This window comes from Aythya ferina (genome assembly GCF_964211825.1).
Source record: "Aythya ferina genome assembly, contig: HAP1_SCAFFOLD_37, whole genome shotgun sequence".
Lineage (NCBI taxonomy): Eukaryota > Metazoa > Chordata > Aves > Anseriformes > Anatidae > Aythya > Aythya ferina.
This window is the reverse complement of record NW_028181461.1, coordinates 736725-754300: the sequence shown is the minus strand read 5'-3', so window position 1 is coordinate 754300 and position 17576 is coordinate 736725. Positions and strand designations below refer to the sequence as shown.

The window sequence follows — 17576 nt, the reverse complement described above, 5'->3', positions numbered from 1 at the left end:
AGTCACCAGTGACCTCACAGGTACCGGTACAATCCGTGGGCCTTGCCCTGACCTATCAGCTAATTGATCACCAGTGACCTCCCCACAGACCCAGACCAGCCATGTGCTTATTCCTGGCCTCCTGGCTTCTCAGGCACCAGGGTCCTCCCAGCATCTAGCACAGGCCATTTTTGCTCTCAGCCAGTTAGTTACACAGGCACCACTGGCATCCAAATGACATCCATAGGCCAGGGGCCTGCTCCTGGCCTATCAACTCCTCAACTGACCATGACCTCATAAGCACATGTTGCCTAATGGAAGGTGTCCCTGCCTGTAGCAGAGGGATGTGGACTAGATGGTCACTAGGGTTCTTACAACCCAAACCATTCTATGACTCTGTGATTCTCTGATATCCGTGCAGCTGATGCATACTCGCCATGGAAGTAGTCAGGCTCCAGTGACCTCCCAAGAACTTATATGGCCATGCACCTGCTCCTGCCCTATCGGCTACTCAGCCAAGAGTAGCATCAGAAGTACATTCCCCAGGCATGGGTTTCCATCCTGTCTGTCATCTTCTCAGGCAACAGTGCCCTCACAAGCACTTATGAGAGCTGTGGGCCTGCTGCTGGTCTGTCAGCTCCACAGGCACCACTGACCTGAGCACCACATAGACACCTATTTGCTACCTGCTCACCTATGAACAAGTGTGATGCACCAGTAGACAGGTGCCTGGGGTTTCTGGTGGTGGGTTCCAGGAGTAATCAAGCATGGGGTGCCATCGCTGACATGACATCATAAGCTCCAAAAGACCCACACGAGCCATGTGCTTATTCCTGGCCCACAATCTTCTCAGGCACCAGGGTCCTCACAGCGTCTAGCACAGGCCATCCTTGCTCTCAGCCTGTCAGCTATGCAGGCACCACTGGCATCACAGGAACATTCACCTGCCATGGTCCCGCTCGTGGCCTATCTTCAGCCGACAGTGACCTCGTAAGCACATATGATCTATTGGAACATGTCCCTGCCTATTAGGAGGTGGTGTGTGGGTCTGTGGTGGAACTACATGATCGTTAAGGTCCCTTCCAACACAAAACATTCTATATTTCTGTGCCATGTAGAAAGGGAACAGTCACTTCCCTGGTCCTGCTGTCCACCCTGGTTCTGATGCAGGCCAGGATGCCATTGGCCTTCTTGGCCTCCTGGGTTCACCACTGGCTCACGTTCAGCTGGCTGTCAACCAACACTCCCAGGTGCTTTTCTGCTGGGCAGCTTTCCAGCCACTCTTCGCCAAGCCTATGCTGCTGCATGGGGTTGTTATAACTCAAGGGTAGGACCCAACACTTTGTTGAATGTCATGTGATTGGACTCAGTCCATCAATCCAGCCTTTCCAGATCCCTCTGCAAAGCTTTCCTATTCTCCAGAAGATCAACTGTCCCAGCTAACATGTTATCATATGCAAATATACTGAGGGTGCACTTGTTCTTCTCAGTCAGATCATTTATCAAAACAGTAAACAAAACTGGACCCAGTACAGAGGCCTGGAAAATGCCACCGGTAACATCCACCAACTGGACTGATCTCTCTTCACGCAGACTCTTTGAGCATGGCCTTGAGACAGTTCTTCAAGCAGCAAACTGCACACTTGTCCAAGCTATCAGCGGCAAGATGGGTTGTCATTCTGCAGAGTTGCTGCTGCTGAGTCCACACTGAGAAGATGTAACTCTTATTTTATTTTATTTTATTTTATTTTATTTTATTTTATTTTATTTTATTTTATTTTATTTTATTTTATTTTATTTTATTTTATTTTATTTTATTTTATTATTTTTTTTTTCTAATGCCCTGTGCTCAGTCCTTTCAAACCAACTAAGCATGAAGCTGGTGCTTGTGATGAGCTGGTGCTCAGCTCCTGTTCCAGTTACTTACTAGCATGTATCATTGTCCCTGAGTTTGCACAACAGTGGCATTCTTGCACTTCCTTTTATCTCTGTGTGCTTGAGTCTTCAGCACCAATGGTAGTTCAGGAGGACTGTGAGGAGTGGCTGCAGGGAAAGCATGAGGTTGGATCTGTAATGGTGGGACCTAGGTCAGCATTCACAGTGCAGTGACTCAAGCTGTGACACAGCCAGGAGTTCCACACTTTGAGGGAATCCCAAAGGTAGCTCCTTCCTGAAGGGCTATGCCATCCTGAGTCCTGTTCTTGCAAGTGCAGCATCTGTCAAAGAGTTGACATAAGTTTGTCTTCAGAAGAAAGGCCCCATCCCCAGAGGCTGCCTAGAGCTCTCCATAGTTCTGATGTGGAGTTTTCTCCCGAGGTGTCTCTCCAAGGGCTTCAGCCTCCTTCAGGCCACATCCACCTGCTCCCACATGGGGTCTGCCATCAGCTGCAGCATGGAGATCTGCTCCAACATGGTGCACCACAGGGGAACTTCTTCTCCAGCACCTGTAGCACCACCACACCCTCTTTCTTCACTGACCTTGGTTGTTTCTCTCACATTTTCTCACATTTCTCTCCCAGCTATTCTTTCATGTCATTTTTTCCCCTTCCTTGAAAATGCTCAGCATCACTCATTGGCTGAGCATTGGCCAGCAGTGTGTCCATTTTGGAGCCATGTGGAACTTGCACTTCCCTAACAAGGGGCAAATTATGGACACCTCAAAGAGACCACCCTTGCAGCCCCCCCCCCCTGCTACAAAACCCTTTCCATGTAAGCCCAATACAACCTCCCACCTGCAAGGTAAAAGCAGAGCCCAGACAAGCACCAGCAGACCCATGAGCCGGCAAGGGCAAGACACTGCTGTTGCTTTGGGGCTGCTAGCAGATGAAAACCCTGGGAAAATTGCTCAGAGATTTTTTTTTTTTGGCTCTGCCCTCCATGGATGAGATAAAACAAGGAGGGTTTTGGCAGGGGGTGAGCTATTCCACACTTGTGTTTAGGGGGGAGGTTAGAAACCAGCCCAGGTGTTTGTACCAAACCCAACACATATATACATCCCAGAGAAACAGGGACCACACTATCATGGCCCAGCTCTACACACCCATGCATTTCCTGACAGGACACATTGGGTGACACACACGCTAGTGATTCCAGGACCAAGGGGACTCCTCAGAGATATACTAGCTTTGCTCAAGGCATGTGCTAAACCTGCTCTGAGCTGGAAAGATCCCCAAAGTGCTCAGTGCAGTATTTCCAGCCTGTGGAGTTCAAGTAATAGTCAAACAAGCTTTGAGAATGTGCCCCAACACCCACCTGCACAGCCATGGGCCTCCTGCTGCCACCTGAGAGCCTGAGGCACAGCTAACCTCAGCAGAGCATCCCCACCCATCTCCTCCTTGAGTTCTGTGACCTGACCACATCCATGTCACCTCACCTGCCTCCTCCAAGACCAAGGGATTGCTGTAGGACCTCTCAAGCCCTGCTCAGCTTCATGAGGCCAAACTGCTTCAGTTAGGTGACTAGACTACAGGAATGCAGGATTTGGGGATTAGGTGTTCAGGTTAGGGTTTAGGGATTAGATCTTGCCTTCCAGGGTTAGTGTTTGGGCAGAGTATTAGAGGGAGGCTTGTGTTTACTGCTTTGGGTTCTAGTCTGTGTCTAGTGTAGAGACGATGTTATCTGTTGGGATTTTTGTCAGGGCTCTGTTGAGGAATCATGTTAAGGCTGGAATTCAATGCTAGGCTGATGAAAGGCTGAGGAATAGGGTGAGAATTGAGCTAAGAGTGCATGGTAAGGCCTTATGGATTTGGGACTTGGCTAACCCACGCCAGGTGAGATTTGGGGTTAGGAGTAAGAGTAGTGGATTCCTTGCAGAGAGAGGGATAGCATTTAGGTGTTAGGGTAGGGCTTACGGTTACTGCTTAGAAATATTGCGAGGGCTTGACATGGATGTTTTCCTAGTAAGTGTTGCAGCAGCACAGCCTTGCCTGATCCCCTCTCACCTCTTCCAGATCTTTCCTTTCTGTTAGCCAAGTCCCTCTTCTCTCCCCCAAATCTCCCACCTTTATTCTCTCAGCTTTCCCCTGGCCTCCCCAAATGTGTCATCCTGTTGGGGGCATCTTCCTGAAGGCCTTTGTGACCTCAGAGGCTCTGCCTCCCTGCTGTTGTCCAGACAGGGGATGGGACAGAAGTGAACTCACAGCCAGCATCCACAGGGTCACAAGGAGCTGTTGTGCTCAGAGGCCTCTTTCTATCCCACCCAGGAGCACCAGATGCATGCCCTTCACAGTCCCTCGGGTACTCTGCCTGCCAACCAGCTCATGCTTCAGAAGGTCTTCTACATGTCCAGCCTCACATTTCCTCATGCAGCCTTTAGCAACTCCATTGCATCCTAAAGGAAATGCCCACCCATGTGTGGAAAAGTGATTCAAGAACTGAATATATACTTTGGGAAAACATATATTTTAGGCAAACTCTGCAGAGAAAGAGTTGGTGTGACAGTTATGATGACTAGGATTGCTTTATTCAGATGGTATTCTAGGGGACCGTACCTCCAATGGGAAGTGAACTTTAGACTCTCTGTCCCACTGGAATTCATGGCACCCTTAGGGAACAGCTTATGGCACTTGGGCTCATTCAGGTTCATCTCACCACACCCACACCGGGTGCAGTCTCATATGGACAAGGCAAACATGGACTCCTGATGTAGTCATTTAGTGTCCATATCCAGGGGAAGAAACCATCTGTGTGAGCTGGGGCGAGAGCCCAGTGCTGGGAACAGTGGTTGCAAGGGGCTGCTCTTGGACCATTGGCCTGAGGCAGCATCTGCCAGGGTGTCCAGAGAATAAGGTCCAAGCCCAGCCCCTGCTCTGCTGGTCCTCCCTGACTCTCCCAGGAAGACAGCCTTTCATGCTGTGGATACAGGCCGGTGAAGTCAAAATCTCATGGGTGCTGGGCACCAACAGGCAGGAATGGAATCATCCCTCCCTGCCTAAAATATGATCCTGGGACTCCTATCTTATCTGCCTGAGTCCACAGAGAAACAAGCAAAGCCAAAAGCCTCTTTCAAGTCCATTCCTTTGAAATATCCATGAGAGCATTTCTGGCAGAAGAGCTGGGCTTTCAGGCACTGCCCTGAGCAGATCCCCTTTTATACTGGAGATGCTGGTATGGAGCCAGCTGTGTTAGAGAAGTGTCCCTGGCCTCTCCCTGCCTGTAGACACAGGACTGCCCGCAGCAGCACAATGAGCAAGTAACAAGTGCAATCAGTCCTCGCAGCAACACAAGAGCTCCGTGGGAGAGTGTGGGAGGTGAAATGGAGAGCTGATTTGGACAGACCAAGCCCTGGGGCTCCCTGGCGTTGATGCTGTGCCAGGATTCTTTTCCCCTCAACCTCTGCACACAGCCAAGTGCCACCACCTTTCTCTGAGGAAGCATCTCAGGCAAGACAAGTCACTGCAGGAACCATCTTTTTATTTAAATACACATTCAATATTTAATGGTCCATTAAATACACCTCTTTTATACCAAGTCTCAGAGTCACACAAGACATTCAGTAGCGAACTGGAAGAGGAAATAAAAGGATTTTTTATTTTTTAAAATATATCACCACATAAGTAAAGAAAAGAGAAAAAAGAAAAAAAGACAAAAAGAAAAAAAAGAAAAAAAAAAAAGAAAAAGAAAACAACAAGATCTTTCTTGGCCGTTAATGAGTAACATTAAGAGTGATATGAAATGGACATGTAGTTATTTGCTTCTCAGAAACTCCAGTCATCACTTTCCACACTGCATCCTTCAGCTCCTGGTTCCTCATGCTGTAGATGAGGGGGTTCACTGCTGGAGGCACCACCGAGTACAGTACTGCCAGCAAAAGGTTGAGGGAGGAGGAGGACATGGAGGGGGGCTTCAGGTAAGCAAATGTGGCAGTGCTTACGAACAGTGAGACCACAGCCAGGTGAGGGAGGCACATGGAAAAGGCTTTGTGCCGGCCCTGCTGTGAGGGGATCCTCAGCACGACCCTGAAGATCTGCACATAGGTCAGCACAAGGAAAACAAAACAACCAAATAATAAACAGACACTAACCACAATAAGCCCAACTTCTCTGAGGTAGGCATCTGAGCAGGAGAGCTTGAGGATCTGGGGAATTTCACAGAAGAACTGGTCCAGGGCATTGCCTTGGCAGAGGGGAAGGGAAAAGGTATTGGCAGTGTGCAGCACAGCATAGACAAAAGTAATGCCCCAGGCAGCTGCTGCCATGTTGACACAAGTCCTGCTGGTCATTATTGTCCCGTAGTGCAGGGGTTTGCAGATGGCAATGTAGCGATCATAAGCCATGATGATGAGAAGAGAAAACTCTGCTGTGACAAAGACAGCAAATAAAAAGACCTGTGCAGCACAACCTGCATAGGAAATGTACCTGATGTCCCACAGGGAATTGGCCATGGCTTTGGGAACAGTGGTGGAGATGGATCCCAGGTCGATGAGGGTGAGGTTGAGGAGGAAGAAGTACATGGGGGTGTGGAGGCGGTGGTTGCAGGCTACGGCTGTGAGGATGAGGCCGTTGCCCAGGAGGGCAGCCAGGTAGATGCCCAGGAAGAGCCCGAAGTGCAGGAGCTGCAGCTCGCGTGTGTCTGCGAATGGCAGGAGGAGGAACTCAGTGGGGAAGGTGCTGTTGGACATTTGCTGCCTCTGGGTATGGATGCCTTTCCCTGGAGGAAAAATAGTCAAATTAGTGAGACTTGTCTGAGTAAAACTGCTACCGTGTTTCAGAGATTCCTCCTCAACAAGATACACTGTGTCTTCCTTATGAGCTCTGTTTTATTCTCTCTGAGGTGCCTCAATGTCCAGGAAGATCCTCTGAGGGCTTAGCAGAAGTCAGTACTGCCCTACAATATCCGGTGAAGGGCGCTGGGGATGAATCTATGGTGCCCAATAGCCAGAGGCACCTCTATTTTCACGTTCCAAGCAGGACATCCAGCAATCCCATGAGGAACACTAAAGGTGGTGCTGGTGTTCTCTGTAAGGAGAGGGGTGTGAAAAGAAATTCTGAGGCTCTTCATCAACCTACAGTTCTCTTTCAGTGTCATGCTCTGAAAGCCTCAGTGAAGGACACAGCCTGACAACTCCATTATCATGCCCCATGACTCTCCTTCAGGGCAGGTAAAAGAAATGAGAAACACCAGAGATTTCCTTCCCTTCCATTAGTGCATGTGCTGGCCTTTCCTTTTGTTCTCGCCTAAGGTTGCCCCTGGGGTGCTGTGGATCTGTGAGCAGTCTGAACAAGGCAGCAGCCTCTGGACACCAGCAGGACCCTGCCCTGCTCCTACCAGCCACAGCTTCAGCCCACAGCTCCCTGGGCAGCTCCTCTGCAGGCTGAGTGCTGAGCCTGGCAGGCAGCAGAGGCCCTGCCCCAGCACACAGCCCCTGGGGCACAGCATGGACCCTGCTCGGCACCACAGCCCTGGGCACCCTGCCTGCAACCTGGCTTCACAGCCTGCCAGCAGCCCTGTGAGAAGGAAACCTCATGTCCTGCCCCTCTGACAGCTTAGGCAGGAAATCATTGATCCAGGAAACAGCTCCATCCTCTGCACTGGAGAAGCCAGTATATAAGCCAGGAAACCTATATTACTGTAGTTTAGAGCCACACATCCCTCGGGACTACCAGCCATGGAACTGACAACTGTAGAAGAGACCCCTAGGATACTTGCATCTGCCTTGCCCTGCAGACAGAGACTTACCCTGTTCAGGGCTGTGAAGATTTCTCCTGCACTGAGCTCTCAGCATCCCCCCTCCACACTGCCTTTAACATCTCCTTCCCTTCTCTCAGCTGCCCTTGTCCCCTGCAGGCAGTGCCCCCAGCCCTGCTGCTGCGCTGTGCAGAGGAGCTGCTCCTGGGCAGAGCTGTCTCCCTGCAGTGCTGCCTGCTTGCCAGGAGCTGCCCTTGGGCCCAGGAGCCCAGCCCAGCTCAGCTGCAGAGCTCCATCCCAAGGCCTCACTGTCCCTGCCCTCTCTTGTGTCCCTTGAGATGTCTGTCACTGGGCCTTCAGGGAACCAACTTTGAAACAGGCTGACGCAATCCCCTATGATCCCTCCGTCAGACGAGGAGTGACACTTACTTTTAGCAGTGTCATTTCTCCTATCAGGATGAGTTGCATCAAGGAATCACCTTGTCCTCTTCCACTTTTAGGCAGAACACCCAGACTGTGACTGGCAGGAATCCCATTTTCCCAAGCTGAGGCAAGAGATCACAAGGACTCAGTTGAGACATCTCATCCTGAGTTTGTTGTCTTAAGGCTCAACTGGGGCCCAGAACTTTCAATACAAAAAGTTGGGATTTCTCTTAACTTCTTCTCAAGTACAGCACCTCTGAGGTGCCAGACGTTGTATAAGATAGATTCCATGAGAACTTCAGAGACTGGAAATGTAAGTATTAGCATTTTGTCAGGGTATGCCTCCTAAAAATATTGCCTTCCTTTTTGCCTTTTCCCTAACATGGGATCTTTACCTTTAGCTAAAAAGATATATAAAACTCCCCTAGAACATATCTCTCTCATCCCCCTCTAAGGGACATCCCCTCTCTGACTTCTCTTCTCCAAGCTAAACAAGCCCCGCTCTCTCAGCCTATCCTCGTATCAGAGATACTGCAGTCTCCTCATCGTCTTTGTAGCCCTCCTCTGGACTCTCTTCAGTAGTTCCATGTCCCTGTACTGGGACAGTTCCATGTTCCATGTACTGGGAGGCCCAGAACTGGACACAATGCTTCAGTTGAGGCCTCACCAGGGCTGAGTAGAGGGGGAGGATCACCTCTCTTGACCTGCTGGCAACACTCTTTGAAATGCACCCCAGGATACCGTTGGCCTTCTTGGCCAAGGGAACATTGCTGGTGCAAGGGAACATTGCTGACTCATGGCTAACATGCTGTCTACCAGGACTGCCTTGTCCTTCTCTGCAGAGCTGCTTTATAACAGGTCACCGCCCAACCTCTACTGGTGCATGGGGTTATTCCTCCTAGGAGAGTTTCTGGCACTTGTGTTCACTCAGGTTCATCTCACTGCACCAATACTATGGGCAGTGTCATATGGACAAGGCAAACGTGGATTCCTGATGTAGTCATTTGGTGTCCTTCCATGTCCTTCCAAACCATCTGTGTGAGCTGGGTCAAGAGCCCAGTGCTGGGAATGGTCTTTGTGAGGGGCTGCTCTGGGACCATTGCCCTGGGGCAGCATCTGCCAGGGTGTCCAGAGAACAAGGGCCCAGCCCAGCCCCTGCTCTGCTGCTCCTCCTTGTCTTTGCCAGGAGACCAGCACAGCCCAGACCCTCCCCAGCTCTCCACACCTCCCTGTCCTCTCCCCAGCCAAGCCCAGCAGAGCAGCCCAGGCTGGAATGCCCCCAAAGCAGCAAGTGGAAAAGTGGAGGGCAGTGGCACTGTCCCTGCTGCTGACATCTGCAAATTACCTCACCTCCTCGCCTTCCCCTTGTAGAAGAGACACACAAAGCTCATTGAGTCCCACTCATTTCCAATGGCAGAGACATTTTGGGGTGATTCATTCAATCTAGTCTTTGAAATTTCACTAGAGGTTTAACAACTAATTCAGCAGACTGCTTTCTCTATGCTTGCTGTGTTCCCTGCAGTTGCAGAGCTCTCCTTTGCCTGTTCCATCCCAGGTTTAGCATCTTACCTCTGGGTGGCTCCACCTTGGACATGCTCATGCTCTGTGGGCTCCATGCCCTGTTGACTCCCTGGCACACACTGTTCCTGCCAATCCCATGGGCTGTCCTGGTGACTTCCAGTTCCCTCCAGAAAGACACCTGCCCACCTTCACACCTATTGCATGCTGTGGATACAGGCAAGTGAAGTCACCATCTCTATGGGTGCCAGACACCAGCAGGCAATTCCAAAATCAGCCCTTCCTGCCTAAAAGCTGATCCTTGGTGATCAGCTGATCTCGTCGCCCTGAGCCCACAGAGAAAGAAGTAAAGCAAGGAGCCTCCTTTGAGTCCGTTCCTTTGCAATATCCATGAGATGAGATGTGGGAGAAGAGCTGAGCCTTCAGGCACTGCCCTCAGTGCCAGATCCCCTTTCATATTGGAGATGCTGGTACGGAGCCAGCTGTGTTAGAGACCCTGGCCTGTGGACAAAAGACTTCCCCACAGTTGCTCAGTGAGCAACCAACAAGAGCAATCAGAACTCACAGCAACAGAAGGGCTCTGAAGGAGAGTGTGAGAGGTGAAAGAGAGCACCTCAGGACAAACCAAGCCCTCAGGCTCCCTGGTAATGCTGCTGTGCCAGGACTCTTCTCTCCTCCACCTCTGCACACAGCCAAGTGCCTCTGCAGTTCCATCGCATGTGTCTGAGGAAGGATCTCAGGCAAGAAAGTCACTGCAGAGTCCTTTCTTTTATTTAAATATACAGAGAGCCTGGCTCATTGTTTCCACCAAGTCTTGGAGTCACCCAAGGCAGGTAGATACTGAAATGACGGGGAGGAAAAATGTTATGTCTTTGTGCCTTTGTAGACACAATCATAATCAAGGTAAAAAACAACAACAACAACAACAAACAGCAAAGCACACATAGAGAAAACAAATATTTGGGAATATACTGAGTTACATTATGAGTGATATGCAGAAGAAAACAGGCCATTTATTGCTTCTGAAAAACTCCAGACATCACTTTCCACACTGCATCCTTCAGCTCCTGGTTCCTCATGCTGTAGATGAGGGGGTTCACTGCTGGAGGCACCACCGAGTACAGAACTGCCAGCAAAAGATTCAGGGAGGAGGAGGACATAGAGGGAGGCTTCAGGTAGGCAAATGTGCCACTGCTGATGAACAGGGAGACTACGGCCAGGTGAGGTAGGCATGTGGAAAAGGCTTTGTGCTGTCCTTGATGGGTGGGGATCCTCAGCACGACCCTGAATATCTGCACATAGGACAGCACAAGGAAAACAAAACACCCAGATGCTAAAACAGCACTAACCACAATAAGCCCAAATTCTCTGAGGTAGGCATCTGAGCAGGAAAGCCTGAGGATCTGGGGTATTTCACAGAAGAACTGGTCCAGGGCATTGCCTTGGCAGAGGGGGAAGGAAAAGGTATTGGCAGTGTGCAGCACAGCATAGAGAAAAGTAATGCCCCAGGCAGCTGCTGCAATGTTGGCACAAGTTCTGCTGGCCATTACTGTCCCGTAGTGCAGAGGTTTGCAGATGGCGATGTACCGGTCATAGGCCATGATGGTGAGAATAGAAAACTCTGCTGAAAGGAAAAAGAAAAAGAAAAAAACCTGAGCAGCACAACCTGCATAGGAAATGGCTGTGGTATCCCAGAGGGAGTTGGCCATGGCTTTGGGAACAGTGGTGGTAATAGTGCCCAGGTCGATGAGGGCGAGGTTGAGGAGGAAGAAGTACATGGGGGTGTGGAGGCGGTGGTCGCAGGCTACGGCAGTGAGGATGAGGCCGTTGCCCAGGAGGGCAGCCAGGTAGATGCCCAGGAAGAGCCCAAAGTGCAGGAGCTGCAGCTCACGCGTGTCTGCAAATGCCAAGAGGAGGAACTCAGTGGGGAAGCTGCTGTTGGACATTTGCTGCCTCAGAGCATGGATGGCTGTCAATGGTGGAAAAGACACAGAACAAGTTAGAGAAATTTCTCTGTGCAATACCTATAGCTATAGATTATGTTTCATCAAAAGCTCCTCAGCAAGACAGACTACTACTTCCCTTTGAGGAAGATGTTCTCTTGCCTCTAGCACTCAGTTTTATTTCCTAAGGGTGTAGAGACCGCATCCAGAGATGCCCTGGGGGTGCTGTAGAGCTGAGAGCTGCCTACCCCAGGAAGCAGCCTCTGGGCAACAGCAGGACCCTGCCTTGCCCTGCCAGGGGAGGGGGTGCTCCTTCCACCCACAGCTTCTCCCTGCAGCACCCTGGGCAGCTCCCCAGGCAGGCTGAGTGCTGAGCCTGGCAGGCAGCAGAGGCCCTGCCCCGACACACAGCCCCTGGGACACAGCAGGGACCCTGCTCTGCACCACAGCCCTGGACACCCCTGACTGCAACCTGGCTGCAGCCAGCCCTGTGAGAAAGAAACATCATGTCCTGTCCTTCAGTAATTTATGGCAGATAATCACTGTTCCGGAGCTTGTTGTTCTCCTCTTATCCAAACAGTGAGAGTCCTCCTGAAAGCTCCCATAGGTTGAGGGATTTGCCAGCAAATCTGGAGATGGCACCAGGAACAACAGCTGTGCTGCCCTGCAGCCACAGACTTACCCTGTTCAGGGCTGTGAAGATTTCTCCCGCACTGAGCTCTCAGCATCCCGCCTCCACACTGCCTTTAACATCTCCCTCCCTTCTCTCAGCCGCCCTTGTCCCCTGCAGGCAGTGCCCCCAGCCCTGCTGCTGTGCTGTGCAGAGGAGCTGCTCCTGGGCAGAGCTGTCTCTCTGTAGTGCTGCCTGCTTGCCAGGAGCTGCCCTTGGGCCCAGGAGCCCGGCCCAGCTCAGCAGCACAGGGAGCTCTTGACAAGTCCCTGTGCCTCCAGGGGAATCAACTTTGAAACAAACTGAAGTAATCACTGATGTTCCCTCCTGCTACTTCGGAAAGAAACTTTTCCAGCACTTTTATTCCTCATACAGAAAAACTATGAGGTCCAAGAATCACTTTTTTATGTCCTGGTTTTAGGCAGAACAGCCATGCAAGGACAGGGAGGGACCTGCCTTCCCCCTGCTGAGAGAAGTGTTTCAGCTGAGTAAAACAAGGCATCTACTTCTTTATTTGCTGTCCAGAGGCTACAAGGGGGCTCAGCTTCCTCTCTCGTGCATCACACAACCCACACGAGTTGGGATTCCTCTTGACCTGGTTCAGGTGGGCATAAACCAGGCAGCTGCATGTCAGCTACCTGACTCAGCTCCCAGCATATTGAATGGCGATAGAGAGCAGAAGGGAGCTGTTCAGATGCAGACACCGGGTGACATTGGAGGTGCCAGGGTGACATTTGAGTGATGTTTCAAGTGCCAAATTCCTCTGGGCCGTTAGCAGAGATTTTATTGATGCATGTCCATTATAATACAGCTCTAGCCATTGTTCAATAGCAAAGAAACAAAAGGCAAGCTATGACTTGGTTGCCATCACTGAAACATGGTGGGAGCACTCCCATGATTAGAGTACTGCAATGTCTGGCTATAGGGTCTTCAGAAGGGACAGGCAGCACAGGTGGCATGCCTCTCTATATTAGAAAGTGTTTTGATGTTGTGAAACTCAAGGCTGAGAATGATAATGTTGAGTCCCTGTGGGATAGGGTCAGCAGGAAGGCCAACAAGGCAGGCATCCTGGTGGGGATATCTTATAGACTTCCAAACCACGATGAGGAGACAGATGAGGAATTCTACAGGCAGCTGGCAAAAGCTGCAAAATCATCAGCACTTGTTCTCATGGGGGACTTCAACTTCACAGATATATCCTGGAAATGCAATACATCTCAGAGGAAGCAGTCCAGGAGGTTTCTGGAGAGAGTGGAAGAAAGCTTCCTGATGCAGCTGGTTAGTGAGCCTTCCAGGGGAGGTGCCCTGCTAGACCTTCTCTTCACAAACAGAGAAGGACTGGTGAGAAATGTTTCGGTTGGCAGCTGGCTTGGGCAGAGTGACCGCGAAATGTTAGAGTTCTCCATTCTTGGTGAAGTCAGGAGAGGGATCGTAAAACCAGTCTTAGACTCCCAGAGGGCAGACCTTGAGCTCTTCAGGACACTGGTTGGCAGAGTCTCTTGGGAGGCAGTTCTGAAGGGCAGAGGAGTCCAGGAAAGCTGGGCACTCTTGAAGAAGGAAATCTTAAAGGCTCAGGAGCAGTCTGTCCTTATGTGCCCAAAGACGAGCCAATGTGGAAGAAGACTGGCTTGGCTGAACAGAGAGTTGCTGCTAGAGTTTAGGAAGAAAAAGAGGGTTTAGGACATTTGAAAAGAGGGCAGGCCTCTCAGGAGGGCTATCAGGATGTCATGAGGCTGTGCAGGGACAAAATGAGAAAGGCCAAAGCTCATCTGGAGCTCACTCTGGCTACTGCTGTTAAAGATAACAGAAAATGTTTTTATAAATACAGAAACACAAAAAGGAGGACTAAGGAGAATCTCCATCCTTTACCGGATGTGGGGGGAAACTTAGTGACAAGAGATGAGGAAAAGACTGAGGTGCTTAATGCCTTCTTCGCCTCAGTCTTTAGCAGCAAGACCAGTTGTTCTCTGGGTACCCATCCCCCTGATCTGGTGGAAGGGGGATGATCTGGTGGAACTAGCTGCTGTGCATCAGAGAGGCTGGGAGTCCTGCAGCAGTGCCATGGGCTGAAAGGATCACAACCAGCTCACTTCAACCTGGGCAGATTCTGGCCCAGGAAGGGAGCGTTTTGTAAGTATGGTATTACGAGGGCAGTGGTGCCTCAGAAACTTCAGTAAGTCTAGAAGGTCCAGCAGGAAGCAAATGGCTGTTAAACAGCCTGTGAGTTGACTTCTTTCTGAAGAAGCTGACAGGTCATCCCTTGACTCCTGGCTGGGATCTGTGCCTTTAGGCTCACCTCTGGTGGGCTCCATGATAGGCCAGCAGATGCACCTGCTCTGCACATAGTTTGTGAGATCCTCTCTTCCTAAGTCCCTGGCAGGCCCCATAGAGGAAGAGGTCTTGAAGAGGTTTTGTCATGTCAGAAGTTTCAGCTTTTGCCTAATTCATCCTTCAGGGCTGCTTTCAGTTTTTGACACAGAGGGGGCCACTGCCTCTGAGATGTCTGGGGGATCACAAAGCCTTCATGAGGGCAGGGAAAAAGTTACCCTGGGTCCATAGGAGCCATTCTAGAACCAAAACATGTAGGCAGGAAGCGCACTTTTGTGGTGTTGCAGAGCTGCTGGGCACATTGCACGGGGTGCTCCGACAGCCTTTGTGTCCTTCCTCATGCTGCCTTAGGAGCTGCTTCTTTCTCAGGAACAGAGTAGCCAACAGAGGTGAGACAGATACTCTCAAGTTCATGAAAGCCATCAGAAAGCTGCCCCTAAGAAGATGACTGATATGGGGAAGGCAGGAGGAGCCTGGCCAGGAGAGATGTGAGATTTGGGGAAGGAAAGAAGAGCTTGGATAGCAGAAGGTAATGATTTTGGAGAGGTAAGAATATTCAGGTAATGTTGATGCCACCATAAAGCTGACCTAAAGCAGTCATGTGAGGCCCTTACCCTTTTTTAATCTGTTACCTAAATCTAAATGCCACTCTACACGCTGACAGGAATCCACTGCTCTAATTTTGACCACAATATCCCTTGAAGCCAAAATTAGTCCATAACCCCTTTCCATTACCTTTCCTCTCTTGCTCACCCTGATTCCTTCCCTTAACACAAAGCATGTTCCACACTAGCACTGTGTTGAACTTCAAGTTGGTGATGGCAAAGTAGAGAGCCTCTGAGTAAGGATTAAGGGATGAACAAATAAAGGGATGTTGTTGTGGGAATCCAGCTGGAGGAATGTGACTGTGGAAGTGACTGTAAGGTCACTTCTGTCTCTGCAGTTGATAGGGCAGCAGCAGGAACATGTCACAGAAAGGGACTGTGAGATCACTTCTGTCTGAAGCAGCTGACAGGTCACACTTCTACCTGGGATCTGTACTTTTCAGCTGACATCTGCCAGTGGTCCTGGTAGGCCAGCAGAAGGCACCTGTTTGGCATGCTGACTGTGGGATCCACTCTGCCCACATACCCAGAAGGATCCAGGCAGAAAGAAGACCCGCATGTGGGTTGTCCTGTCCCTTCTACTTGAGTCCATGACTGGACAGCAGCAGGCACAAGACTTGAGTGTGTCTACAGAAAAAGCTGTAAGGTCAGCAGCTGGACCATGGCTTAGAAGATGCTGGTGACGTGACTGCTGTCTGGTTAGTTGACAGGCCACAAGAAGGCCAATGGGTTGGGATGCCTACTTTAGGAGTGGTTTCCACCCTGATGGAGCTTTCTTTGGTAGTAGGAAAGAGCAGGAGAGGAAAACCTTCCAGAAAGTGCACCTTGGAATGTTGGCACTGGCCATGAAGAGGAAGAAATGTCCCTCAGAGGGTTGTGCTGTGGTGCTAGAGGTCACCCAAAGAGTATCTTTGATCAGCCCATGGCTTTGTGTTTGAAGGAACAGCTGGTGAGGGTTGATGAGACATTAGTGAAACCAGAGAAATGCCAGGATGAGAGCAAGGTGGTGAACAGAGATGGGTCTGAAGCCATCAGGGAAATAGGACAAAGTGTGTGGCAGCACAGGGAAGTCTGGAGGTGACAAGGAGGTGGGTGCTGGCAAGAAGAGAAGGCACCAGCAGCCCTGACTTTTTTGTCCCCTTGGATAGAGCTTCTGAGGAGATGAGATACAGTCATTGCAAGGGGGCTCATTGCTTTCTTGAGACCCTGTGCAGAGGCAGGGAGGTGTCATACCATTGTTCTTCTTGAGGCATCACACTGCCCACCATATCCCACAGACCCCAAACAAGAGCCCAGAGCCAGACACGGGAGTGCAGGACATTCCCTTCCAGTGGCTGGAGTCAGGACCTGGCCCTTTTACTGCAGCACAACAAACCCAGACTTTTCTCAGCACAGTGCTTTGCCTATCTGTAATCATGGCCTCCAATTATCTGCCCTAACAAGTCCCTGAGGAGAATCTCCTGGTAACGGCCCTCAGTGGGGCCCATTAATACTCCAAGTCACTTCAACTTTTCCTTCTGACTTTACTTGCTCAAGCAATTGCATCATTCTCCTCTCATTACCTCAGGTTCACAGACTAAGCACCAAAATCCACCATGGAACTCATTAAAATGCAGAAACAACTAAAGAACCATGTCTTCCATAGTTTTATTCAAGTCTTCAAGATTAGGACAACTAATTGGAGAGCTTTCATAGTGTAGTTAAGGAGAAAGATTTCAAAAAGCACCTAATACAAGTCTTTTCTCATTTTAAAGGATGATTTTTGTTGCATTTCAGTTTTGAGCATCTTTCTTCAATTGATATTAATCCAAGGCTTCTCCTATGGAGACGTCCATAGGGAGGAAAAGCAGACTCTTGAGGTCTGACAGTGCATGGTCAACCTTGCTCCTCACCACCCCAACCCTGACACTTCTCTCATTGGCCACCTGGTGCTTGCATCACTTTTTCTTACTCCACACTTCTGCACTGAAGTCTGCAGCTGGATGTTAGAGCCCCTTTGCACCAGCTCCCACCTCCTTTCCTTAGAGACCTGGCTGCACACAGAAGGGTTTTTCCGTATTATAAAACAGGCAGGAATAAACACGCAGCAATTTCCCAAACAGCAAAACAAGTTCCTCATCTTGTCTCCAGTCAGGTTTACCTTCCCAAAAGCATGACTGTAAATTTAGTATTTTCTACTGACTGATAGGAAATTCTAGGTTTTAAGATTACTATTATTCCGTATGATCTTAATTCAATGATAAATGATGAGGAGCTTGCTACAGAAACAATTAAGCAGACTGCTAATTGATGGTCAAGCTTGAACTCAATGAAGCTCAAAGCAGCAACTGGGTCAGTGAGAGTGGTCTGATTGATCAAAGAGTAAGGGGAGGACGAAGCAGGAGAACCATGGGAAGTTGTCGTGGTTTAACCCGGCTGGCAGCTAAACACCACGCAGACGTTCGCTCACCCTCCCCCCTCCCTCTCTGGGACAGGGGAGAGAAA

At 50.1% G+C, this 17576-nt stretch overlaps 3 protein-coding genes across 3 annotated transcripts in view; all 3 read right to left on the bottom strand.

The window, feature by feature from the left end:
* The window catches only part of LOC311428217 (antigen WC1.1-like), a 197570-nt gene that overhangs the window by 10220 nt on the left and 169774 nt on the right, over nt 1–17576 (bottom strand). The gene's annotated exons all lie outside the window — the stretch shown is intronic.
* LOC311428253 (olfactory receptor 14A16-like) lies at nt 5624–6598 on the bottom strand (the record flags this gene model as incomplete). The annotated part of the gene is made up of 1 exon (XM_084539787.1): nt 5624–6598. One exon carries the CDS (start codon nt 6596–6598, stop codon nt 5624–5626), a length of 975 nt encoding a protein of 324 aa, XP_084395913.1.
* Nucleotides 10560–11492, bottom strand: LOC311428252 (olfactory receptor 14C36-like; the record flags this gene model as incomplete). The annotated part of the gene is made up of 1 exon (XM_084539786.1): nt 10560–11492. The coding sequence occupies one exon, from the start codon at nt 11490–11492 to the stop codon at nt 10560–10562; it is 933 nt and encodes a 310-aa protein (XP_084395912.1).